The 27304-nt window shown below is 47.9% G+C and overlaps 1 protein-coding gene across 5 annotated transcripts in view; it reads left to right on the top strand.

The window, feature by feature from the left end:
- Mtus2 (microtubule associated scaffold protein 2) overlaps window positions 1-27304 on the top strand; it is a 360212-nt gene that overhangs the window by 317024 nt on the left and 15884 nt on the right. For all 5 annotated transcript variants that reach the window (XM_021222671.2, XM_029533663.1, XM_029533662.1 and 2 more), the window contains 2 exons: window positions 11820-11886; window positions 22583-22797. In XM_021222671.2, the coding sequence (XP_021078330.1) occupies window positions 11820-11886; window positions 22583-22797 (282 nt within the window). The remainder of the gene's footprint in view (window positions 1-11819; window positions 11887-22582; window positions 22798-27304) is intronic.

Consider the following 27304-nt stretch of genomic DNA (forward strand, 5'->3'; position numbering starts at 1 on the left):
GAGAGAGAGAGAGAGAGAGAGAGAGAGAGAGAGAGAGAGAGAGAGAGAGAGAGAGAGAATCTTTTAATCTTTTAGAATAGAGAATGTCCAGGTGTCGTGGTGCACACCTTTAATCCCAGAACTCAGAAGGCAGGGACAGACAGATCTCTGTGGTTTTGTGGCCAGCCTGGTCTACCAGGCCAGTTCCAGGTTAGCCTGGACTACATAGTGAGACCCGAGAGGGGAGCAGGAGAGAGATCGGCTTTTTTGTTTGAGAATAAGCAATCTTAAATTGAGTCTGCCCTGGTTTCTATTAGATCTAATTGCTAAAATAATAGCTTTCCTTATATTACTATTGCATTTCAGGATTTGGGGGAAATAATTTGTTATTCATCTCTGTAGAAGTATGGTGTTTGATGAACTGTCATTTGTTTTAGCTGTGAAACCTCAAATTCAGTGCCTCAGTTTCCTGCAATAAAAATGTAAAAGGTCAAACTGCATTAATAGGCCTTCTCATTACTCTGACACCCGTATTTCTTGATTTTTTTTTCTTTTTCATGTTTCAGAATAGTTTTCCAGCACAGGGTTTAATGGCTGCATATTTGGGTGCCTTTTAAAGGAGTGGGGATTTCTTTTAAAATAAGAGCATGCGTTGTTTTGCTGTTGCTTGCTTTTCAGGATCACTTCACAAGAAGTGTGTGTGCCCAAGTCCTTCCTTCACTCCATAGCTGTTGTGCAGGTGCTGTGACGTAGGAGACTTGGTATAGCATTTCATTCTGCCTCGGGCTTTGGGCATAGCTGGCTGTGAGTTTCAGCAAGCCCCGCCCTCTGCTAGTCCTCCCACAGCAAGCCCCGCCCTCTGCTAGTCCTCCCATAGCAAGCCCCACCCTCTGCTAGTCCTCCCAAGCAAGCCCCGCCCTCTGCTAGTCCTCCCACAGTAAGCCCTACCCTCTGCTAGTCCTCCCATAGCAAGCCCCGCCCTCTGCTAGTCCTCCCACAGTAAGCCCCGCCCTCTGCTAGTCCTCCCACAGCAAGCCCCGCCCTCTGCTAGTCCTCCCACAGTAAGCCCCACCCTCTGCTAGTCCTCCCACAGCAAGCCCCGCCCTCTGCTAGTCCTCCCTCAGTAAGCCCCGCCCTCTGCTAGTCCTCCCACAGCAAGCCCCGCCCTCTGCTAGTTCTCCCACAGCAAGCCCCGCCCTCTGCTAGTCCTCCCATAGCAAGCCCCGCCCTCTGCTAGTCCTCCCACAGCAAGCCCCGCCCTCTGCTAGTCCTCCCACAGTAAGCCCCGCCCTCTGTTGGTTCTCCCACTGTAAGCCCTGCCCTCCGTTGGTCATCCCACCATAAGCCACGCCCTCTGTTGGTCCTCACCATCCAGCATCAACAGTTTGAAAAGTGTTAGAATGAAGTAAAAGTCATCAGAAAGTTTTCCTGACAGTTCTAGCCCGGCATGTTATCCCTCTGAAACCAAACCGTTCCTACTACCTCACTTGACTATGAGAGAGGACATTTGAACTTCAGAGATAACATTTTTTTTTCCAGTTTGGTTACCCAGTAGCTAAGATGTTCTTTTTAAAAATGGTGAGATCTGGGCTGGTGAGATGGCTCAGCGGGCAAGAGCACCCGACTGCTCTTCCAAAGGTGCAGAGTTCAAATCCCAGCAACCACATGGTGGCTCACAACCATCCTTAACAAGATCTGACTCCCTCTTCTGGAGTGTCTGAAGACAGCTACAGTGTACTTACATATAATAAATAAATAAAATCTTTAAAAAAAAAATGGTGAGATCTGACGGTAACTTTGTAAATCCTTTCCAAAAGGAGGGTAGAAAAGCCTGGAAATGGCTCTCTATCGTGATGCACCAGGAGAAACTATACAATCTTTCTATAAAGCTGGGAGAGTGTCACCTGGAAATAGCCCTCTACCGTGGTGGACCAGGAAAAACTGTACAATCTTCCCAGAGAACAAAAGGAAACAAAACTGCTAAGCAAGAAAATTTTTGTTGTTGTTGTTGTTTTTAAAAAAACTATCCGTGTTGGGGCTGGAGAGGTGGCTCAGTGGTTAGAGCACTGGCTGCTCTGCAGAGGATCTGGGTTCAATTCCGAGCACCCACAAGGTGACTCACAACCATCTGTAACTGTGGTTCCAGTAGACCCAATGCCTTCTTCTGGCCTCCTCATACATATATACATACATACATACAGTCAAATACACACCCCACCCGTGCACATAAAATAAAAATAAACAAGTCTTTAAAAGCTATGCATGCCAGTTGTCTTCCTGCCGACCTCAGGCTATCCAGTTGGTTGCTGTATGTATCACTTCTGTCCTCCAGGCCTGGTTGCTGCAGACTATCTGTGAATGATCTAGAAACATGACCAGCCTTTTCCCAGTTCAGTTACTGATTCCCTTGCACTTCCACATTCTCCCAAGGAAGTACAGGTCATATAGGCATCCATGACCTACACACAGAGCAACCAAACACTAGTTACAGACTAGAGGATAATTAAATGAAGGTTCTGGCCACTGCGTGACTGGGAAACAAGCTGGAAAAGAATCATAAGCGAGGCTCGTGGGGGTCGGGGGAACAGGGCGGAGTTTTTGAATTACAGTAAGGATGGGGCAGGGTTTTGTTAAACGGACATGGAGCGGGGATGGAGCCACAAGCAAAGAGTTCACCCCCAAAGTGCTTTTGTTCCGATGTGATGAAGCACAAGAGGATGGAAAATATAATACAGAGGACTCTCCCACCTGGAAGCCAGGCTTCTGGTTTCTTAACTTGTATTAATGGAGAAGTGTAGATCTCCCAGAGTTTTGTCGTTGTTGCTTGGTTTTGGCTTTGGGTTTTATTTTATTTGGGGGAAGGTTGTTTTTGGTTTTGTTGTTGTTTGCTTGCTTGCTTGCTCTTTAGCAGAGATGCATTCTGACTGCACTGCTCATACTTCTGAGAAGCTAGACTAAAGGAGGGAGAATCTACAAAGAGCCAAAAAGCGTCTTAAGTGTGACACAAATGTATTAAAACTCCCTTCCCTGGCTTCTTCTCTTTCTGCTGCTTGCACTCTAGGATGTTCCTGCCTTGCGTGTTCGATTAGCGTTTCCTGCTCCTTGGCCTCATCCGTCTCTGTTTCCAGTTGCTTGTTAGCCGTCCAGATGTGGGTACCCTAGTTATTTTCCCGCTAGGATGATGCTCCCTCATTAGCCACCGTCTCCCGGGTAAACAAGATGTTTCTTTTAACTAGGGACTCTCCCAGCATGCACAGGGACAAAGACTGGACTGACCTTTTAAGTTCAGTCACTCCATTTTCTTTTAATACAGAGTTTGACTACATTGTTCACACAATCAGACATTCGAGTGTATGGAAGAGTATTAAATATGAGCAGTACTTTGTGTTGAATGGGTTTTTGTTATTGTTGTTGTTAAATTTCATTTCATAGTAGAAAAGTGGGTCGTTATACAAACACTGTAGCTTCGTGTTAATTAGTTGAGAAAGAATTGAGACTTATTGATTATCTCAAATATTGTGTCAGCACTATCTTGAAACTGTAGCAGAAAGAAAAACTAATGGTTGCCCCCTATCTCTAGGGATCCCCTCCCTGAGCTCTGTTATAAATCTGGCCACACATTTTAATATTCCCACTGAAAGTGGTCTTGTGCACAGAAAGCCATGGAAATTACTGCAGAGATACACGTGTTCTGTGACTGGCTCACCTGAAGATGCTGAGGGAACTCTCTCTCTTCCCAGTATGGCACATTTTACCAAGTTAAGCCAGACGTATGGGCAAGAGGCAGTTCTGTTTCAGGGGAGAGCTCCTGACTTCTTTGCAGCTTAGTATGTAAGTGTGTCATGTGTGAAATTTAATTCACAGTGGAGAGGACCCAGTTATTTCCTCAAATATCAGAATACTAAGAAAGATCCCTCCCCTTTGTTCTCTGAGGCAGGGTCCTACTGTATAACCCAAGCTGGGCTTGAACCTACAGCATCTGCCTCTGCCTCCCAAATCCTGGGGTTACAGGTATGTGCCGCTGCTCCTGAGTGGTCCTATTTCTTACTTAATTCCTTGGGAGCATCGTGGCCCAAGTCATATGGTTGGTGCCTGTGATTAGCACTTACACACAGACGAGGCTAGGACTATTGGAGAAAGGCTGTGGAAATGGCTCCGCAGTTAAAAGCACTTGGCTCTTCTTGCAGAGGACCCAGGTTTACTTCCCAGCATCGACTTCAGGTGGCTCGAAACTGCTGGTGATTCTAGCTCCAGGGATCTGACACTTCCAGCCTCCGCAGGCACCTGCATTCACGTGCACGTACACACACATGCACACGTAAGTAAATATGATATAGATAGTTCATTTTTAAAAATATAACAAAGATTATTAAGAGTCCTTAGGCAGAGACAGACAGTCAGACAGACAGACAGACAGACAGACACACACACACACACACACACACACACACACACACACCAGGCTTAGAAGCATGCTCAGACTATAGTTAATTTAATCATCTGTCCTCGGTACCTCTTCCAGACGAACAGGAATTCTTCCAATGAGTATCAGGATCTGAAGTTACAAAGAAAAAAGACTATGGGTTCATCTGGTAGGGTACCAAAGGTTCCCAGAAGACCCCCAGTGGCATCTTGTATCACTGTTCCTCTTGGCCTCTGCCTAAGACATTCCCTTCACAGACACTTTTTATTTCTCCTCTGGCCTCAGTTTCAATCTCCCAGGCATCCTGGGCTATCTCACACCCTACTATAATTGCTGGTGTACCAGTGTACTCTGAGATGCTGGTTTCTTGGAGGCCAAAATGCCGTTTGCCTGGCACACAGTAGGCCCTCAGTTAGTGTCTGGTAGTGTATAAGCTTTCTGTTTCTAGATTCAGTAGAGGAGAAGCCATCCAGAGACACTGGATACAGCCTGAGTTTTATGGGTTAGGTGCTCATTCAAGAAGGGGCGTGGCTGGCCAGCGCCCAAGTGTGGAGTCACACCTGTGTTGTTAACGAGGAGAGACTTTTTCACTTCCTATTACCGCCAGGTCCATGAGGTAGCGTCAGCCATCCGAGCAGATAACAGCAGACTAAGCAGGTTGAGGTAACAGAATGTGGCCGAGTGGCGTGAGGCTTGGTTACTTGTTCAGTTGCTTGGTGTTGCAGTTATGAGTGGTTTCGATGCTCCGCCAGGTGTATTTAGCTAGAAAAGAGGGACGGCCAGATTCTCGGGAGTCTGTGGCATGGTGTCTTAGTCAGGGTTTCTATTCCTGCTCAAAACATCATGACTGAGAAGCAAGTTGGGGAGGAAAGGGTTTATTCGGCTCACACTTTCCACACTGCTGTTGATCACCAAAGGAAGTCAGGACTGGAACTCAAGCAGGTCAGGAAGCAGGAGCTGATGCAGAAGCCATGGAGGGATGTCACTTACTGGCTTGCTTCCCCTGGCTTGCTCAGCTTGCTTTCTTGTAGAACCCAAGACGACCAGCCCAGGGATGGCACCACCCACAAGGGGCCCTCCCACCTTGATCACTCATTGAGAAAATGCCCCACAACTGGATCTCATTGGAGGCATTTCCTCACCTGAAGCTCCTTTCTCTGTGATAACTCCAGCTTGTGTCAAGTTGACACACAAACCCAGTCAGGACACATGGGGAGCCAAGTCTTCAAAGACCGTCAGGGGAGTAGACCTTCTATGGCACCTCCATTCAGGACTGGAGAAGAAGGGTGAACTGGGTGTTTCCTGGTCCCTGATCATCTTGGGTTCCACATTTAAGATCATGTGTCACACTGAAATAATGGGAAAGCCAGGACTGTGAAGGAGAGGTACGTAATGAAATGGGAGGTGATGCTAAGAAGCCATGAACACTGACTTGAGGAGAACCGAGTGCTCCACAAGTTTCTATTTGAAGGGAAGCCTGTCTTAGACTAAACAGTCACCGGAGAGGAATGGCCTTTGTGGGCTCTCAGGTGCCTGGACTCTGTCACCGGGACAGTGTGGGTGGTTGATGCATCTATATTTAGCCCTCTTGAGTGAACACAGGCGTTCACATGCTTGGCACCAGTGAGGAATTTTCCACACATTCCCCATTTAGGAATGTGCTGGACCGACCCCCTCCTGTCCCAGTCCTCCTGGCTTGCCATCATCCAGGGAACGGTGCAAAGAGTGATTTGAAATCATCGCAGAAGGACTCTTAAGAGTCCCCAGAGACTAAGGGCCTCTCAAGACCAGGACTTCTGCTGGCCTCTATGGTTCCATGATGGGTGGGGGGGCTGGCTCAGCAAATTGAAAACCAATGGAAGTGGTCGTTGGTGTTCACCTAGACAATGCTGGTCACCACGATTGACACTGCCCACCGCAGCTGTCACGACATCATTCTGGTTTGTCGTTCAGGAAACGCACAATAGCTCACTTGGTGCGTAAGTCAGAAGGGTTGATGTCATTTCCAAATCAAGCACTTAAGGAAGAAAGGATCTTACCAGAACAGGCAAAACTGCCAGGTTGGCCTTGGCGAGCTAAGGCTGAGCAGAGCCAACACCTTCAGCAGGAATGTGTCCAGGGACACCGGAAAGGTTCGTCTCGAACTGACAGGGAGAAAACCAAACAGCTAAACTATCTGGAGTTACAAGCCCAGAAGAAAGAGCTGAAGAGGCACCACACACTGGAAATGTCCCAACATGCAACCTGCAAATCAATTTCAAGGGCAATCACAGGTTGTGTAAGCTGACAGGATGGAGATGGGGGTCAGGGGCTACAGCTAGAAAAGTGTCCACAGAGCCAGATCCGGTGGCAGCTGGCTGCCTCTCCTCAAGTCAGACGTGAGAGGTTACATGACCAAGAGTGCTAGATCCAACCCATGTCCAACCTGGTTCTTGAGGTCACACCGACATGGGGAGAGGTAGGGAGAACCTTGGTGTTTGATAATTGGGCCCTGGGTTGAAACTCCTCCTGGGTCTTCCACTTCTAAGGCAGCTGGTCTCTTCATCACAGAGCCTCTATTGCCTCCGCATAAATAGAAAAATTAGTCCAGGGCTCATTAACAGTACCAGTGAGCCTCAGAACCTGAAGTTTCTACAACCATGTAGTAGTCAATTAACTTGGTCTCAATCAATCAACCATGCATCCGAAATCAATACTGGAAGCACACGACGTTTTGGTCTGGTTTGGTTTGGTTTGGTTTGGTTTTGTCGAGACAGGGTTTCTCTGTGTAGCCCTGGCTGTCCTGGAACTCACTCTGTAGACCAGGCTGGCCTCGAACTCAGAAATCNGCCTGCCTCTGCCTCCCAAGTGCTGGGATTAAATGGGTGCGCCACCACTGCTAGGCTGTTCTTTTTGGTTTTGTTACCATTGTGCCCTGGATAGTATAGAGTAACAACTATTCACAACGAATTTAACACCATATTCAATATTATAAACAATGGAGAGTTGGTTTCAAAGTCTAGGTCATTGGTTCTCAACCTGTGGGTGGAGATCCCTTTGGGGGTCGCATGACAGATAGATATACTGCTCATTAGATATTTACATTAAGTTTCATAACAGTAGCAAGTTATAGTTATGAAGTAGCAACAAGGATGAGTTCATGGTTGGGGGTCGCCGCATGAGGACCTGTATTAAAGGGCCACAGCATTAGGAAGTTTGGGAACCTTTCTAGGATAATCAGAATAGGGTCTCTGTACGTGTGACACTGTTTTGTATAAAAGACTTAAGTATACGTAGATTCAGGTGTCCCGGTTGGAAGGGTTCCTGTAATCAGCTCCTGCAGATACAGAGGGATGGCTGTGTTTAAAGGCATAGGGAAAGGAAGCAATTATTCTGCGTGTGGCTAGTAGAAAATGTTTGGTAGAACTTAGCATCAGGCACCTTTATTAGATAGCACATAATCTTTATGTAGCACGTTCATGAGCTTGGCTGTTTCCTTCTGGGGTCCGTTTCCTTACTGCCAGTCAGTGGGAAGGTCCAGGGCTGTTTGCTGTGATTCAGGGGATTCCCACCGCGGGACGGTGTTGTATCCATCAGGCGCTGGCTACAGTGGAAAGCTGAGAAGAGCGCTGGTTTTGGTCTGAAGTTGGAGTGAGTAGCTCCTGACAGTTCCTTTGTTTGCTGCTCGGTGCTGTCTGAGTCATCCTTGACAGATGCCTTTCTCGTGCTGTCCCTTGACCGATGGGATGCACTCAAGATTTGAGTTCTCTGGCTGCGTTTGCCAAGTAATGGTTGTGACTTTTCCACATTGTCTTTCAACATAGCGCTTTTCTTACTAGTCTTTTTTTTTTTTTTTTTTTACAAAGCAACTACTGAAATGACCCCCCCCTCCAAAGTACTAGATTGTTACAAGACAGTTGTCAAGTGGCCATTACAGGTTACAGTTAGAACAAGTGTAAAAACAAACAAACAAACAAACAAACAAACAAAAAAGTCCTAGGGGCTAGAGAGATGATGGCTCAGCGGTTAACAGCACTGGCTGCTCTTTTAGAGGTCCTGAGTTCAATCCCCAGCACCCACATGTGGCTCACAGCCATCTATAAAGGAGTCTGGTGGCCCTCTTCCTGGGATCAGTTTGATAGTTACAGATTAAAACCACAGGAAACCATGGATCGGTAACACCACCTACCACCTATGCAAGCACTGCTGCTGTATTGCATCTGCTAACTGCAGTAACCCCCATTGCAACCCCATGCGGTAGCCATGCTATTTGAAGTGGAGTCTTCTGAGGATTAAGAAGACTGTACAGGGGCTGGTGAGATGGCTCAGTGGGTAAGAGCACCCGACTGCTCTTCCGAAGGTCCGGAGTTCAAATCCCAGCAACCACATGGTGGCTCACAACCATCCGTAACAAAATCTGATGCCCTCTTCTGGAGTGTCTGAGGACAGCTACAGTGTACTTACATATAATAAAGAAATAAATCTTAAAAAAAAAATGCTGTTCTTAAAAAAAAAAAAGACTGTACACTCTGTGGTATGATTGCTGCCTGAATTCAGCGAAAGCAAAACGGCTGTGGGCTGAAGGAACGACCTACGGCCACCTAGGGGAGCCTTCATTGATTTGTACTGATGTAGCAAAATGTCTCCAGCCACAGAAGTTTCTGTCTCAGAGCTGTGAGGCTGGGAAGCAACACCAAGGCAGGGTCAGCATCAGACAAGGGCCCACACTCACAGACACAGCCCCTTCTTCTCTGGATTATACAGGAGGTATTGCTACCTTTGCCATAAGCTTGCTCGCGCTACACAGTAACTGGACCACCAAGCTACTTCTCCAGCTTCCTGTGTGTGATAACAGAGTTTCACTCAAGGATTAAAAGTATCATAGCATTACCTTCGGATGACCCAAGGCTCTCCGAGGAGCCCACAGCCAACCCCTGCTACCTTAGTCAAGATCAGTGTCTCTCAACCTTCCTACAGCTGAGACCCTTTAATACAGTTCCTCTCATGTTGTGGTGACCCCCAACCAAACCACAAAATTATTTTTGTTGCTACTTGACAACTGTAATTTTGCTACTGTCATGAATTGTCAGGTCAATATCTGTGTTCTCCAATGGTCTCAGGTCCCTGTGAAAGGGTCATTGGACCCCCCCCCCCCCCAAGGATCTTGACCCTCAGGTTGAAAACCGCTGATCTAAGTACAGTTCACTCATAAGCCCAGGTGTGCAAACTGCCTCTCACACAGGGCCACAGGACCACAAGGCTCAGGTCCTTCCACGAGAGGCACTGCTGTGTTTTCAGTTTTCTGTTGTCCTTGTCATGGTCCATTACTGAGTGGATCTTTGGGAGCCCAGGAACTGAAACTCCTCGTGAGTTTTTCTTTACATGGAGACTGAGCCAGCCTGACCTGTGGGCATTATTAAACCTCACGGCACCTTAAATGAAATGAAAATGCCATTTCTTCTTCCCATTTTTACTAGTTTTTCAGCTAGCCACTGTCCTAGTTAGCTTTCTGTTGCCTTGAGGAGGATGGAGTTTATTTGGTTCACGTGTCCCGATCACTCCATCACTGAGCAAAGTCAGGGCAGGAACCATAGAGATACACTGCATATTGGCTTGCTCCCCATGGTCTGCTCAGTTCCCAATCTTAGACAACGCAAGACTGTGTACCCAGGTATGGCACCACCTACCTTAAGCTAGGCCCTTCCACGTCAATCAATCATCCATCCATCCATCCATCCATCCATCCATCCATCCATCCATCAGTCAATCAAGAAAATGTCCCCACAGACACACCCATCTGCCAGTCTGAAGGAAATAATTCCTCAGCTGAGGTTCCCTCTTCCCAGGTGACCCTAGTCAAGTTGACAAAGAACACTAACCATGAAAAGCAAGGGTGGTCAGTACTGAAGGGCACTGTACTAGCCTTCCAATGCTGTAACAAAATACCTGGCATAATTAACTTAGAAACAGAAAAGGGTAGTTAGTGCTCACTTTTGGAAGTCCTAAGCTTCAATCAGATGGACCGTCGTTGCGTTGGCCTCCCGAGGGCTTAATGGATGGCACTGGTGGGGAACTTGAGGCCGTGGATGGGGAGAAGAAGAGGCCAGGATCCCATTGGCTTCTTAAAGGGCACACCTATTGACTTACAGACCTCCTGTGAGACCCCACTTCTTAAAGATTCATGGTACCTCCTGGTTGGGGGATCAAGCCTAATGCATGCACCTTCGTGGGTCACTGAAGATGCAGGCTCTATATAGACAACAGTCAACAATCCCAAGGCTGGGAAGATACCCGTGTTAGGTATAGACAACAGTCAACAATCACAAGGCCTGGAAGATACCCGTGTTAGGTATAGACAACAATCAACAATCCCAAGGCCAGGAAGATACCCGTGTTAGGTATAGACAACAGTCAACAATCCCAAGGCTGGGAAGATACCCGTGTTAGGTATAGACAGCAGTCAACAATCCCAAGGCTGGGAAGATACCCGTGTTAGGAAAAGACAACAGTCAACAATCACAAGGCCTGGAAGATACCCATGTTAGGTGTTTGGTCCACATTTTAGCCAAAGGAAATCTCTCTGGAACTCAGTTTGCATTACAAGGACATTCTGTGGATGGACGGGGACTTTCTCTGAAGAGCTCACATCTCTGATTTATGAGTAGTATTTCCTTATTGTTAGCAGTAAAATCTGCAGAATCCATCCGTGGTGACTAATAAATGCAGGTTACATATATAGTATGTCTTCAGGTGCTTAACTGTTTTATGTCACGGAATGTAATTGATATAAAAACAAGCAGTCATTGCATTACAAGTGGCTTTTTTGCCCTAAATAATACTTCTAGCGTGGAGTACCTCCTATGGCTGGTAGTAATGCCTAGGGTGGATCAAAACCCATAGAAACCTCACTGAAGGGTGTTATGACAGACAGAAATGTTTCATACCAAGGCTTCTGTCCTGATTTCCATTATTCGTTAGATAACTAACCAGTAATGGACAAAGGCGTAAGCTTAAGGGAATAATTGGTTTTAGAAAAATAAGCACGCATGTGTGTGTGTGTGAGTGTGTGTGTGTGTGTATTACCATGAGCTGTTTCATTGTCAAGAATCCCTTACTGTCATAAAAATTGAATGAGAATCTGTAGTAGATGATAATACATGCAGTACATTCATGTGTAGCACAGAGACATACTTAGAATTATTCCAGGATGGTGTAACTGTGATTCAGAGAAAAGATGGCTGTGGGTGTTATTGTATATTAATGACACAAATGGTTGAATCTGACTTGGTTCTGTTATGTTTTATATAATGAAAATGGTTCTCATCTTCAGGGCTAGACCTACTTGGTTAACGTGATTTATTGATTTATTAGACATGTGACGATGCCTTTGTAGCACAAAACTAGGCGACTCTCATTATCCTTTTTATTTATTTTTCAGAGCGAAAGGGCCCTTGCGAAAGAAAAGGAGCTGTCAATCGAACTTGCCAACATCAGGGATGAAGTTGGTAAGTAGGGCATGAAGACCATTTACCGCTCCAGAGGTGGGGCGGGACCTGGGAGAAAGAAACCTAAAATTGAGGTGGTCCATGCAATAGATGACTTTATTCAGAGCATCAGACAATTTATACTCTGAGGGTTAAAAAAAAAGGTCCCACGAGGAACATTCTCATACGTGCAAGCTATATATAATCACAAAGACAAGCTGTAAGTGTCAAAAATGTTTTTTTTTTCATGGAGGCATATAAGCTAATAATATCCAGTTGTCATGAATAATCTGTAGAAAAACTCACTCCTATCTGCTACGCCTGGGAGGAGCAGGAAATTGTGCCAAGAACAAGGTCATGATTCTCAAAGAAACTGAAGTCACAAGACTCTTGTCTTGCTTTCCTGGAGTTTTCTCACAAGCGCTCAGAATTTCCCCTGGAAGGACTCTCTATTCTTGCGCTGTGTTCTGACGAAGACCATGAAGAATGTCTTCCCCCCTCCCCCCCCATATCTTGAATGTGTAACAAAAGCCACTGTGTTTCCTGTCATGAGCCAAATCAAACCCGTCTCGACCAGCGAAGCAAGCATCCTTCCGGCACAGTGGGAGGCTAGAGCCTCACAGGGAAAACCGTAATTCTTCCAGGTCTGTTATTACAGAGACAGTTAGTTTCTCCAGGTTAGCATTGAGACTAATCAGGTCTTGACTGCTCTTCACAGATGGCCACACACACACACACACACACACACACACACACACACCAGTCTCTGTCACGGGCTTGTGACAAGCATCCCTCCCCCGTGGGCACCTCCAGAGCTGAGCTGTTCAGGGTTATGTGAAGTGCGTGCTGCATGGCTTTCTACAGCTGTGTGCACCTTGCCACGGGCACAGTGTCATCTCAGAAAGGGTTGGATCGATATCATAAGGGATCATATTGAAATGTGCAATCTTTAGCTCACGGGATGGCCTAGTACGCTCAGAGACTTTGCCAAAATAAGGACGATCCCCAGGCCCCTGCAATGTGATAGGAGGCAGGCTTCCCCTCTAGAGGGGTACTGACAAAGGCATTTGTCTTGTCCCATCCCTCCCCACCGTTCCTTTTACTTCCTTTTGCTCCAGGACTAGGGATTAAACTAGACCACTGAGCTACAGACATTGTAAAACGTTTTATTAGAGACAGGATCCCATTAAGTTCCCCAGGCTGATCTTGAACTCACTCTGCAGCCCAGACTGGCCTGAAATGGATGACTCTATTACCTCAGTTTTCTAAGCAGTTAGACTTACGGACCAGTGTCATGAGGCCCTGCTATGCGCTCCCTTCCTGACGCCATTTTTTTTTCTCTTGCCAACCTACTCTTCCAGGTCTAAGCATGGCCTTTTCCCATTGGGTTGTTCTGTTCCACAAGCCAGCATTTCCCCTCTACCTCACGTGACCTAGGAAGCCCATCTGTCTGTGCAGGTGTGACTTCCCATCAGGTCACCCTTGGCAGGTGGCTGGCCACACAGATGGTCCGCAGCCCAGCCTTCTCTAGGAGCCATGGGTTCTCAGGTGAGCAGGGGACAGATAGGGTAGTCAGCTTCAGCTGTAGCTTTCCCCGTTCTCCTTTTTTATTATGTTATCCCTCTTCTGAGAGCTTTGTGGCTTCCTTTCTCATTGAAATGGCTCAGAAATGGTGATTTCCCCTCACCAAGGACAGCTGGACCCTTTGAGAAAAGGACAAATAGCACTGTTCTATGCCTGCTCTACCTCCTGGGGACCCACAGCAGAAGGGTCCCCACCCCAGGAGCTGGAGGACTTAACCCAGACATAGGTTTAACTGAGCGAGGCCAGCAAGGCAAGCCCTGGCTAAGCTTGTGAGGGGTGCTCCTAAGAACCTGAGGCCCCTGGGATTGATGCTGACGCTGTTAGACAGGCAGCCACCAGAGAAGGGAAAGTGACTGACAGTCTCCCTGTTCCCTTCAGGCTCCCTGCTGAAAAAGTGTCACCCTCTGATTTTGTTGTCACCGTTTCCATGGAGATTGAATCTCCTTCCTTGAAGCCATCAACTTCTCTTTCAGTTTGCTACTACAGGGATCTTACTGCACAGACTGTCGGCTGCAGTCCCTGCGGCATGGGCAGCAGAGGGCGCCCTTGCTGGGGTCAAGAGCTGGTTTTATTCCCCACTGGAAAGGTCTTATTAGGCATTCCCTGAAGGAGCCCTGGGTCCCCCCAGATGACATATTGTTGTGCTCACCCTTCCGAGAGACCTCCCCACAGGTGACCCGCCATGGTCTCTAAAAGAACATTCTTCCATGGACAGATAGAGTCTACGTTATCAAAAAAAGGCATTTTTTTTTCTTCTCCAACTCCAACTGCCAAGATCCCCCTCCTCCATGTCACTTGGCCCCTGAGTTCAGAGAATCTGGCTGGCCCACGCTATCCTGCAGGCCAGCTCCCAGGTGACAAGACCTGAGGACAGCTGCAAGTCTTCAATTGCAACTCAGTCTCCCAAGATGACTCCTTGCTAGGTATTGTGGAGGCAACTCAGGGGTAGAGATAGGGGTAGAGCATCAAAAAGTTATGATTCATCGTGACAGCCACCCCATCAAATAGACCCTTCACAGTGACACTTGGCAAACAGACATGACTTAAACTCAACTTTGTGTGTCCTAACAACTCACTGGCACGGTTCCTTGGGAGAGCGATGTCTGGGCTGTTGGCGGGCACAGCTCTCCACTCTTACACTCGGGTTGGATAATACCACCCCCTGGGCCCTGTTTCACGGAGATTATCACTCCGTGCTCTTTATCAGAATGACAGCTGAAGCTGGGCTCACGAGATACGCTATCACAGAGAAGCATGAAGTATGACTAGTGCCGGGGAAAGGTCAAGCGATAAACAAGTGCTTCCCAACACTGGGGTGACCTTGGAGCTTTTAGGGGATCCTGCAGGGCCCCTTGGGTTGGCTGCGGTAGCTCACTGTCAGGCTTAGCAGCATCCCCCCTCCACACACCCCTCCCTGGCTAAGAGGTTGGAGTATGAAGATGGATCTTTGGGGATGCAGGAACGGAGGTTACTGATAAGCCCTCTTTCATTCAGAGTGACCCAGCCTGGCCAGTGTGCATCGTACCTCATAGTTTCCTTAAATGAAATTCAAACAAACTTAAGCAAAAAAACTTGCCTCTGCCGACCACCATTTGGGCCAGGTTTTACAAATAGCCACCATCCTGGTTGACTTTCTGTTGCTGTGATAAACACCATGACCAAAAGCAACCTGGGAAGGGGAGGGTTTGTTACATCTTCCAGATTATAGCCCTTCATCGAGAGAAGTCAGGGCAGGGACTCATGGCAGGAACTGAAGCAGAGCCCATGGAGGACTGTTGCTCACTGACTTGCTTCCAGGCTTGTGTTTGGTACCTTTCTTATACAGCTTATAGGTGTATCTGCCTAGGGATGGCACCGCCCACAGTGGGCTAGGTGCTCCTATGTCAATCATTAATCAAGAAAATGCCCACAGGCCAGTGCGATGGAGGCATTTTCTCAGTTCTCCCTTCCCAGATGACTCTAGCTCATACCAAATTGACAAAATAAACAATTTCCCTAGTCAATAAGCTGTTAGGACACACACCATGAACTGACACACTATCCTAAGGTGTGAGGAAAACACTTGGGGATTTGATCCTCTGTGGAGTTTTTGTGTGAATGATATCGAGCTGGTACCCCAAGATGTGGAAGCCGGCCTGAGAATGTGCTTCTCCTGAACAAGAGTGTGTTTGCAGCCAGTTCCAGCCTCTGGGGCTCTGGTGACTAATATGAAGGGTTGCCTTGACCTCTCTGACCTTCAGATTCCTCTTCATCAGTCAATTCCAGAAAAAGCCGGTGTCGAGGAGCTCTGCTGAGGTGCAGCAGCTAGCATATAAAGACAGAGAGCAGAGATCTCCTCTGCAGGCTGAATGTCTCTGCGGAGAGATGTCTGGCCTCCTAGGAGCACGTTTTTGGGTTGAGGGGAGGTCATCTGATGCGCTTGGATTGGGCGTGCCACCGCCTTTAGCAATCTCCGGAAACATCTCAATGCGGCTGGATTTGTACTTGGTTTAGGCTGAAGTCACTTGATTTCTGCATTAGTGCTCAGAATAGAAGCAGGATTCATCTGCCAAATAGGAGGGAGAAACAAACCCGGGAAGAGACAAAGCACAAGTCCCTGGCAGCACCCTGGCTGGGCCATTCACCTGGCAGCACCCTGGCTGGTCCATTCACCCCAGCATTCGTCTCAGGGGACGCTCTGTTCCCCGAGCAGATTCTCACTCCACAGTGGAGATGGCCTTTGTCACCAAGGGGAACAAGGGGATCCCCTATCAGCCCATATATTCTAAAGCTGTGGTCTGCACTTGCTCCCTCTTAAAGAAGAAAGCAAAGCCCACAGGCATGACTCCTGAAGGGTTCAGGGCCCATACTACTTATCCGTTGGGCCCTATGGGAATCACAGGAGTCTGAGACCAGAAAGAAAGACAGGAGTCCCGGGAGGTGACATTTCTAAAAATGCCGACGTTGCTAAAACTAGGAATAGCTCAGATGTTACAGATTCTAGGGTAGGATTGGCCATCCCCAGTCACTCCTGAAAATCCTGTCCCACATTCTACCAGTAGCTGTAAGTCCCCATCTGTCATCCTCAGCCTTGGTTTGAATAAATGCAGCAGTGGCGTCTGACGGGCGGTCAGAATCAACGCTGATGCATGGTCCTCTGCTCGAATGCCGGTCGGGATCACCTGTACTGTCTCTCTGGGCAGCAGGAACAGGGTACCAGAGAGCAAGGGTAGGTTTTTAACCCATATGTGCATTGTGGGCAGTGAAAGTTGACAGTCAGTCAGCACCCTGAAGAAGTTGGTTTTGATTTGAATCTGGACTAGGGGGAGGAGTGTTTGGGGCAGTGGGAGAGACGTAGTTGGGTATTATTCCCCACTGTAGCCTAAGGAGGGACCTGCACTCACATGAAGAATCCCAAGATGTGTGGCTGAGTGTGGGTATGTGCACAGGAATGCAGACGCCCACAGATGCTAAAGCCATCTTAGCCAGTTCCCCAAGGAGCTGGAGTTACAGGCAATTGCAAGCTACCTGGCGTGGGTGCTGCCATCTTGTCAGCCCCTGATCAGCATACTTCTAGAGAACACACTGGTCAAGGGAGCCAAAATTAAAAACAGAACGCGCAAACATTTGTGCCACAGAATTCTCTGGTCAACAGAGTTGGATCTTCCCATTCAATCGGCCCCACAAAATCTGGGAAGACACCCAAAATATATGAACCGCTCCGCAGGTAATCCGAGGGTGGTATGGGGAGTGTGTTTTGTTCCCAAAGGTCTTGTCTGCCGTCAGCAACTTGAGCTTGTTGATAGAGCTTCAGAAAGACTAATTTCCTTGCAAGGCTGCATCGCCCAGTGTGGCAAGGTCTGGGAATTCCTGCCCCTCTTACAGGAAAATGAGATGGGAAAAAAATTCCAATCAATGACCTCAGCCACTCTGATTAAATTTTATTCTAGGAAATGTCATTTTCCAGAGTCATTTTGGTTTGTCTCCCAAGCAGGTGCTTACCCATGCACAGTTATATTGAACCTACCAATTCCCTTTATATGCACCAGAGACATGGTTACCATGGAGAATACACTGCAGATACTATCTCACACGCATGCACACACACACACACACACCACTATACTATTTTTTAGACACTGATTTATTCCACGTGGCAGTCACATCCTTTCTGATATTTATAAAATCCTGTTACATCTTTATGTTTAACACATTCTAGCCGTCTTCTGTGGAGATGTTCGTGTTATGAAAAGGGGATTCATCACCAGGACTCCATGGGGTTTTGCTTTTCTCCTTAGTTACCCTTCTTCCTATCCTCACATTCAAAAGCTCTCCCGCTGCACCTTGCACTTGACCGGCAACAACCCCAGTGAAGGGTGGCTCTGATCCAGCCAGATGCCGTGCTTGATGTCAGGGACCAGAGTCCACTCAACCTAGTTACTTTGCTATTGATGTGATTAAAGACTGGCCAAAAACAATTTAGGGAGGAGAGGGTTGATCTGGCTTATACTTGCTGATCCCAGTCAAGGCAGGAGCTCAAGCAGGAACCAAGAGGGAGGATCCGAATGGTCTTCACTGGCTTGCTCCCCATGGCTTGCTCAGTTTGCTCTTTTATAAGCCCAGGCTCACCTGTGTAGGGATGGCGCCTCCCACAGTGGGCCGACTCCTCCCGCATCAATTACGAATCAAGAAAATGCCTCAAAGATTTCCCGACATGCAAATTTGATGGAGGTAGTTAATCAGCTGAGATTCCCGCTTCCCAAAATGACTCCAGCTTTGTGTCAAATTGTCAGAACAAAACAACAAACCCAAAATCAGCACAGGACTAAATCCCAGCCCCATCCCCATGAGATGTCACCTTCATTTGACAGTTGAAGCTTCTCAGTGTCCACACAGTCACGGTGACAGAAGTTAGAGCCATTTGCATGTGGGCAGGAAGGTGGGTTTCCCAGAGACCCCCCCCCCCAGTAATGACAGCGGTAGGGGACTGGTTCCAGTTAGTCTTGCAGTGCTGATTCTGATCCCCCAGCCAGAACAGTCACCATCTGAAGAAGAGAGTGCTCCAGACATCCTGACTGAGAGGGCTCTGGGCTCCAAAAATACCTTTGTCCCAGGCTCGCTACCCAGGCGAAAACCCTGACTGGAGAACCAGCCGCTTGCCCCGCACTCTACAGGAAGTGCCATCCCGCTTTTGTTGAAATTCAGTGCCTCCATTGTTCGAAATGAGGGATCCTGGCAGCCCAGGGTATTGAACGGACATTTCTATTAGGATGAATAATGTTAGTATGGGTCAGACTATTGGTTATAAAAATCATACACAACTCAGGGCTGGAGAGATGGCTCAGCTGTGAAGAACGCACACTGTTCTTGCCTGGCGGGGGGTGGGGGGTGGGTCCATCACCCATATGGTGTCTCACAGCCAGCTTCAGCTGCAGGGCATCAGCCACAGTCACATGCCTAACTCACACAGACACACACAATCATAATTAGAAGAAAAAATAAATCTCTAAAAATCGGCAATATATATTAAATCATATATATGCACATATATAATCAATTATAAGACCCAATAGCAGACACACCCCCACACAACATACGTGCATGCACACATGTACACTCTGTTACATGTGTAACAGTATTACAGAGCTGCTGTTAACTGCCTGGATACCTGGATACCTTGTATCTTCTGTGGATGTGTCTAACGTTAGTCCTGGATACCTTGTATCTTCTGTGGATGTGTCTAACGTTAGTCCTGGATACCTTGTATCTTTCGTGGATGTAACATTTGTCGGTGGGAAGAGTTCCATGTGGGCTGCTTTGTTCTTGGCATGTTTGAAGAGATTGAGATATTGAGCACAGTTGATGGGGAAGTTTGTGCCTCTCAGGTAAAAGTAGGTTTTGAAGATTTAAAAATGCAAATCCTTCATTCCATGCAAAACTAAAGACAGTAAACACACACACACACACACACACACACACACACGTCAGAGAGGAGTCCCTCAAGCCCCATGGCATGCATTGAACTGAACAGTTTGGAAAAAAGGGGCAAGACTGGGAGCCTGTTACCTTCAATGAACAGTAATTTACTCTCTAGCGACTGCTTGGCCTCTGCACCCGTCTAGTATAAATTGGGAGTGGGGTCACCACGGGAGCCATGGGGTAGAAGACTAAATTGATGGTGACGCATTGTGGAACAGGGGCTCTGTAAACTGTGAAGCATTGGAAATGACTGTGTCTTAGTTAACTTCTTAGTTAGGGTGCTGTGAACAGACACCAGGACCAAGGCAACTCTTATAAAGGACAACATTTAATTGGGGCTGACTTACAGGTTCAGTGGGTCAGTCCATTATTATCAAGGCAGGAGCAGGGCAGCATCCAGGCAGGCACGGTGCAGGAGGAGCTGAGAGTTCTGTATTTTCATCTGAAGGCTGCTAGCAGAATACTGACTTCCAGGCAGCTAGGGTGAGGGTCTTAAAGCCCACGCCCACAATGACACACCTACTCCAACAGGGCCACATCTCCCAACAGTGCCATCCTTGGGCCAAGCATATTCAAACCGCCACAGACCGGATCCAGGAATGTTATTTTCTTAAACTCAGTAGGTATACTCTACCTGGTGACAGGGGCCCTGAAGTGAATGTTCACTAAAATTTAAAGTTTTCAGTCCTCCAGTGAGAGCTCTCACTAGAAGGAACATTTATTACTATGGAGATGGATATGACCTGGGTCGCTTACAGAACAAATGTTCATGGTTAAATAACCAAGCGCTTCGGCCACACGGAGCTGCACTTTCCAGAGTCTGGGCAGCAGAAATCCCAGGGCAGTCAGTTATGAACATTGATGTCATCAAGAGGCCTTTGAAAGGCCAGGCACCCAGATTATGGGCAGGGTGACGGAGCAGGCACCATGCGGAGAGTTCTATAGAAACCCTTTCCTGAGTATATATGTGTTGTATTACTGGTTCTCATCCGGACAGCATAGTTTCTCTTTTCAGAAGCCTAAAACCACCTTGAATCCATTTCCTTCTTCCCCCTTTGCCCGTAAATCATGTCTGTAACCCCCTTGTCCCACACTGCAGTTACTGTCTCTCACAGGACCGGCCACCATCCATTCACACACACCCTTGTTCCTCTTAAAGAATACATTAGCGACACAAAGCATTTATGACTACCGAGAGACTTTGAACGAATTGTGATTTTTATCTTTATGTCTGCTGTTCCGTATATCTCTTTATCCCTCTTCCTCTGAAATACAAGAACAACTGGCTTGTAACTGTTCCATCCTGCATCTCTGAGATTCAGGTACCCTAAGTGGTACCCATGTTTCTCTGTGGTTGAAGCTTTCTCTCCTTGGGGGTATGTTTTGTAAGGAAATTCTAACAAAATGGCTGGAAAGATGGCTTGGCGGTTAAGAGCACTGACTGCTCTTGCAGAGGACCCAGGTTCAGTTCCCAGCACCCACATGGCAGCTCACAACCATCTGTAACTCTAGCTCTAGGGGACTGGATGCTCCTTCTGGCTTTTGCAAGCCCCGGGCACTCAAGTGGCACACAGACACGTATGCAGGAAAACCACCTATACCCATGAAATTTGTAAAGTGGAAATGAATAAATAAAGCAAAATGTCTTCTTCTACAGTGAATATAATCCAATGCTCATGACCCAGCCCATTATGAGAGTCACATGGTGCCAAGACAGGAAGTGGGGGTCAGATATAGCTTTGAGTGACACCTGGTGGCCAGCTTCTGCCACCTCCTAAAGACTCTACAGCCTCCCAGAATAGCATAACTAGACCGGGAATACTATGCAAAACCCAAGCCTATGGGAGATATTTCTGACTCAAGCCAGAACACGGTCTGAGCGGGCAGTGCACCCGATGTCCTTCTTTGGCTGATATCAAGTTCAGAGGAGTCAGAAAAGCTGGTGTTTCCAAAGCCTGGTCCCACCTCGGAGACATTGTAATGGAGGTTGTCTGTGCTCCCGGCTCTGCTGTAGAGGACCTTGTCTTCGCCTTGGAATACTTGGTTACGCTTCCTGCTCTTTGCTGCCTACTCAGCACATAGTAGGGCTGCCTACTGGACACATAGTAGGGCTGTTGGGAGCAGCAGCCCGTATCTAGGAGAGGCAAAACTACAAGTGCCAACTCCTATTTTCTCGGAGCCAGCTTCCGTGCAGCCACAGCGCCCTAGAACTGCTACCAGGTGTCTCAGTGAATGCAACAGGAGAGGCCACTGGTGGCTCATTCTCCTTCTGTGAACATCTCAGACTTCGCTGTCAGCCACTCCTTTTATTTTACCTCAACATTTTCACCAAAAAGAATTCTAGAAGAAGGTAATTCCATACCAAGCAGTGTGTTTCCCCACCCACACCCTCAGGACATTTTCAAGCGACATACCGCCCCCTGGTGGTCACTAACTATGATATTGAAAGAAAGCATCAACCACTGGGTGACAGACACCCATAGCCTTAAAAGCCATGGAAGTTCCGCTCCCAGGAGCTCATTTTAATGAAAAGTGACCTGGCAAGTGAGTGAACATGCATGTTGTACTATGTGTAGTATTGTTTGTACCAGCAAGTCTTGGACACGAATGTCAGAGTAAGGGGGCATAAGCTGTTATCAGTAGGAAAACGTTGAGCCTTGGCCGGGACAGTCCCCACAGCTCTGAGCACTGGGTGTACCGTTGTGTCACAGATATCCTGAGTGAGCTAGCCTTGTGGGTAAGCAGCTTCATACATACTAGGGAATTAAGACACAGTGGGTCAGCCAATGAGCACCTGCTCCTCAAATGGTTCCGGGGAAGAAAGTCTTTCATGACGATATAGTGTACTAACAAGGTTTCGAGGTGTGTGTGCTTTATTTATTTCTCTGTTTACTTGTTCTTGAGTCAGAGCCTCACTGTGTCGCCCTGGATTGCGTGGAACTTGCCATGTAGACGAGGCTGGCCCCAAACTCACAGAGATTCCCCCACCTATGGCTTATGTTATCTGTTTACTTCTTTAATCGTATTTTGGTGTTGGGAGAGGCTCAGGCGTGCCAAGCCAAGCACTCTACCGCTGAGTTATGTTCCATGGTGGGTGATCGCGGAGTCTGCGCCTCAAGGTGTCTGCGCCCCACAGCGGCGCTAAATAAAGAAAGCCTCTCTTTGTTCGCTGCAGCCTTCAACACCGCCAAGTGTGAGAAGCTGCAGAAGGAGAAGGAGACGCTGGAGCGGCGGTTCGAGGAGGAGCTGAGGAGGTTGGGCTGGCAGCAGCAGGCCGAGGTGCAGGAGCTGCAGGAGCGGCTGCAGCAGCAGTTCCAGGCCGAGAGCGCGCATCTGCAGGCGGAGCATCAGGACCAGCTGCTGCGCATGCGCTGCCAACACCAGGAGCAGGTGAGAAGAGCCTGGGGCCACTTGAGGCTTGGGGTGAAGCTCAGTCGCCAGCCTCATTCTGGCTTTCTCTGCACCCTGGAATGCTGTACCTGCAGACGCTATGGCGCCCTCTCATACATCCGGGTCCGGTTAAGATCATCTCAATAATTGCAGTTTTACACTTGCCCCTTATTGGTCATCTGTTCTTCGCATATTCTTTATGGACAGAGGAGCTATGCAAACATGCATGTGGCCCTAGCTCTGCACCAGCCACTACTTTCAATGTTTGATGTATCCTGACTCCATTACCCTTCCAGATGGCCATTCCTATCCCCATTTTACAGGTAAGAAAACAGAGTCCCAGGGTTAAGTAAGCCACCGAATTCCGTTGCATGAGGCATGAGCAGAAGTCCCTTGTTCTCCTAGAGGAGTGCATTGCTGTGACTCACCGAACCGTCTTTCTCCATTTTCTTTAAAAACTCAACCTTGCCAAGTGGGTGGCAGGCACAGCCCCCCACGAGGAGTTTGAATAGGCAGAACCCACTCAGCCTATCACCTTGTGTTACATCTCTTATCCTGCCCACCAGCCAGCCCCATCCTCCCTGCAGAAGATAGTCTGCAGAGACAGAGTGAGGCCCGGGACCTTGCTGTCTGATACTGGAGTCCCTGTGCTGAGCAGAGATGATGCCGGGAAAATGGGGTCCTCCTGGACACCCCATCCCTCAAGCTGAAGAGAAGGCCACACTGGGAATGAGGCAGAGTCAACCTGGAAGCTCTAATACAGCCTGCTGCCTGCCCTGGGCTAGCGACTAGGAAACAGGCAGGGTGACGTGGGAGTGGCGGGGGTGGGGGGGCTCCCGGCGGGTGGTGCACGCCTTTAATTCCAGCACTGGGGAGGCAGAGGCAGGAGGATTTCTGAGTTTGAGGCCAGCCTGGTCTACAGAGTGAGTTCCAGGACAGCCAGGGCTATACAGAGAAACCCTGTCTCAAAAAAAACAAAAACAAAACAAACAAACAAACGAAAAACAAAACAAAAAAAGAAAAGAAAAGAAAAAAAGAAAAATAAGCTAGCAGGAGCATTCTGGAGGGTTTAAGCCCAGGCCAGCTCCCTCTGGCTCCTCTAATGAGGATGCATGTCTGGGATGGGGGCAAATGGGAGTTTAATCTGGTTTGAGTTTAATGAGGAAATAGCACCGCGATGCCCCATTCAAACTACATCTTCTCTAAGTGAATTGTCAAAGCCCCCGTTGATGGAGTCTGGCAGGTGGCTAAATGAAAAGCCTAGAACTCCACCTTTGCTCATCTGAGAGACAGCTTTCCACCCGTGGTGCCTCTGCACCCAACCCCGCTGAGTAGCAAGTCGACTCCAGCAGCACTGAGTCCTGCTCCAGGGAACAGCTGTTTCGCCAAACAAGTGGGGCTGTTTGATGGGCAAACTGACAGCCTCCTCCACCGGAGAGCCCAGAATCCTACCTCTGTGGGACAGGCAGAAGGGAGGATGCTTTAGTCTAAGCGGGCTGTACCCAAGGTCCTAGCCAAACGAGAAAGATCTTCAGGCAGCAGGAGCTTGTTAAATTGGTTATTTTTCTGTTGCTATGGAAGCAGCTTGTGGAAGACAAAATTTATTTTGGCTTACGGTGCCAGAGAGAACAGTCTTATGGCAAAAGAGAGGCGCATAGCAAATAGGCAAGATGGAAGGCGTTGGAAGCTGAGAGCTCACATCCTTGGCTGTACACAAGAAACAGAGTACGCTGAAAGCAAGGCAAAGCTACAGATGCTCAAAGCCCATCCCCTCCCATGACGTACTTCCTCCAGCAAGGCTCCACCCCCTAATCCTCCGCAAACACTTCTGCCAACCCAGGGCTATGTGTTCAAATATGTGAGCCTATGGGGGACAGCCTGCCGCAGGCTGGCAATGGAGGAAGACCTTTTCTTCGGATTTTTGTCATCTACAATGTATTAGATCATCTTTTGGTTTCCATGGGGAAACTGGTGTAAACGCATGCAAATATCTTCAGAGGATTTCGCCCTCTCCTCAGACTGAGCAGTCCTCTTTTGTCTCTGTGAGGAGCCCCTGCCCTGAGGAGCCTGGTACCATAGGAAGAGCAAGGGTTTGTTCAAACTGTAGCTCACAGGTTTCCACTGACTTCACTCTGAACATAATAGTCATACCGTTAACTCCACATGGCTCATTGGAGTCTGGAGGTCAATATTTCATTCATAAAAGCACCTCCCAGAGGCTGCGAGTTATTTGGCATGCCCTTACATCAGCCTTATCATATTGACCACAGTAGTCCCTCAACACTAAATCAAAGACCTGCCATCCGGCACTCCAAGGCACACGCCTCGGCTGCAGACATCCATAATGTGCTATTGCCAATAGGGCCATATTTACCACTGGGGACACATGGATGCTTTTGGCACTTAGTCTTTCTGTCTCTTTTCTGAAACTCCCCATAGAAATTTGTGTGAGAGACAAGATCCTACCAAGGGCCAGTGAAAGATATTTCATTTACACTGGGCTGTATAAATACCATGCCCCTAGATAACAACGCAGCTCTTATTTTTACAGACAGCACTGGGGGGTTAATCGACATTTTTAGTGGAGCAGAAAGGGAAGGTTTTTGTTTTTTTTGTTTTTTTGGTTTTTTTTTGGTTTTTCGAGACAGGGTTTCTCTGTAGAGCCCTGGTTGTCCTGGAACTCACTTTGTAGACCAGGCTGGCCTCGAACTCAGAAATCAGCCTGCCTCTGCCTCCCCAGTGCTGGGATTAAAGGCTTGCGCCACCACGCCCAGCTAATTTTTGACATGTATATGTGTGTGCCTATGTGTATTTATGCACTACTGGGCATGCTGATTCCTGCAGAGACCAGAGGAGGGCGTCTGATCCCCTAGAACTGAAATTATAGGCAGTTGTGAGCTACCTGGTGTGGGTACTGGACAGTGAACCAAAGGCTTCTGCAGGAGCAGGAAGTGCTCTTATGAACTGAGCCATCTCTCCAATCCCTTCCATTCAACCATTTGTTTTTCCTCCAGACTGAAAGGTTTTAGACAGAAATTACACTAGAACCTCATATGACTAGGAACTGGGGCGTTGAATGTTGTTCTGGTCAGCTTCTCTTCAGAGTGGATTCTTAGCACTGAGTCATGAGTGAGTCAAGGCTCAGTTCACCTTAAGCAAGAATGCCCAGGCAACTGAGAGACACGGTGTTTCCAAAGCCATGCTGTCACAGACATTGCTGTGGGCTCCTTGTTGGCTCTGTCCAGTGAGTTTCCTGTTTTAAAAGATGACAATTCATGAGAGAGAGAGAGAGAGAGAGAGAGAGAGAGAGAGAGAGAGAGAGAGAGAGAGAGACTAGGAAGGTTGCTTGGTGGTAGAGTAGTTTTAACCCATGGGCCATGACCCTTTGGGAGTAGAAGGACTCTTTCACAGGGTCACATACCAGATATCCTGCATCTCAGATATTTACATTATGATTGATAATAAATAGTAGCAAAATTATATTTATGAAGTAACAACACAATGATGCTATGGTTGGGGGTCCCTGCAGCATGAGGAACTGCATTAGGAAGGTTGAGAACCGCTGTGGTAGAGTATTTGCCAAGCATAAACAAAGCTGATTCGTTCCCAGCACCGGACGGGAGCGGGGGTGGGGGTGGGGGTGGGGGAATCAGTACGGTGGTGGCGGGCAGATGAGAGGTAAAGTTTCCCACAAAATGAGATTATCCCCAATGGGAATCAACCCCTCGCCGTTACTGTTGGGATTCGAAATCTCTCCCAGTGCCTCCTGGGTCAGACACTTGATTGGAGCTAGTGTGGAGGTTTTGCGAAGGGCGGGCGGGAGGAGCTTAAGAGCTGCTCTTGCAGGGGACCTGGGTTCCACTCCCAGCACCCAGATCAGGCAGTCTATACCGCATGTAATTCCAGCTCCAGGTCACCAATGACTCCTGCTTATACCCGCACACAGACACGTACATACAAATAAAACTAAAATCAAAGGGGGCTGGGGAGATGGCTTGGTGGTTCATTCCCAGTACTCACATGGTGGCTCACAACCATCGGTAACTCCAGTTCCAGGGATCAGGCGCCCTCTTCCGGCCAACACAGGCACTGCATGCATACAGCGCACAGGCATGCATGCTGGCCAAAACACCATTTACATAATATAAATAAATAAGAAAAGGCAGTGGTGGGCTGGTGAGATGGCTCAGTGGGTAAGAGTACCCGACTGCTCTTCCAAAGGTCCAGAGTTCAAATCCCAGCAACCACATGGTGGCTCATAACCATCCGTAACAAGAACTGACTCCCTCTTCTGGAGTGTCTGAAGACAGCTACAGTGTACTTACATATAATAAATAAAGATTTATTAAAAAGAAAAAACAAGAAAGAAAAGGCAGTGGTAGACACTTCAGTGGCTGGAGTCTGGCTAGAGGAAGTAGGCCACAGCGCATGTCTTTGAAGACCTCTTCCTTTCTGCTTCGGGTCCACTGTGAGGTAAGGAAATTTCTTCCCCACAAATCCTTGCTGC

The sequence above is a fragment of the Mus pahari genome, chromosome 23, assembly GCF_900095145.1.
Source record: "Mus pahari chromosome 23, PAHARI_EIJ_v1.1, whole genome shotgun sequence".
NCBI lineage: Eukaryota > Metazoa > Chordata > Mammalia > Rodentia > Muridae > Mus > Mus pahari.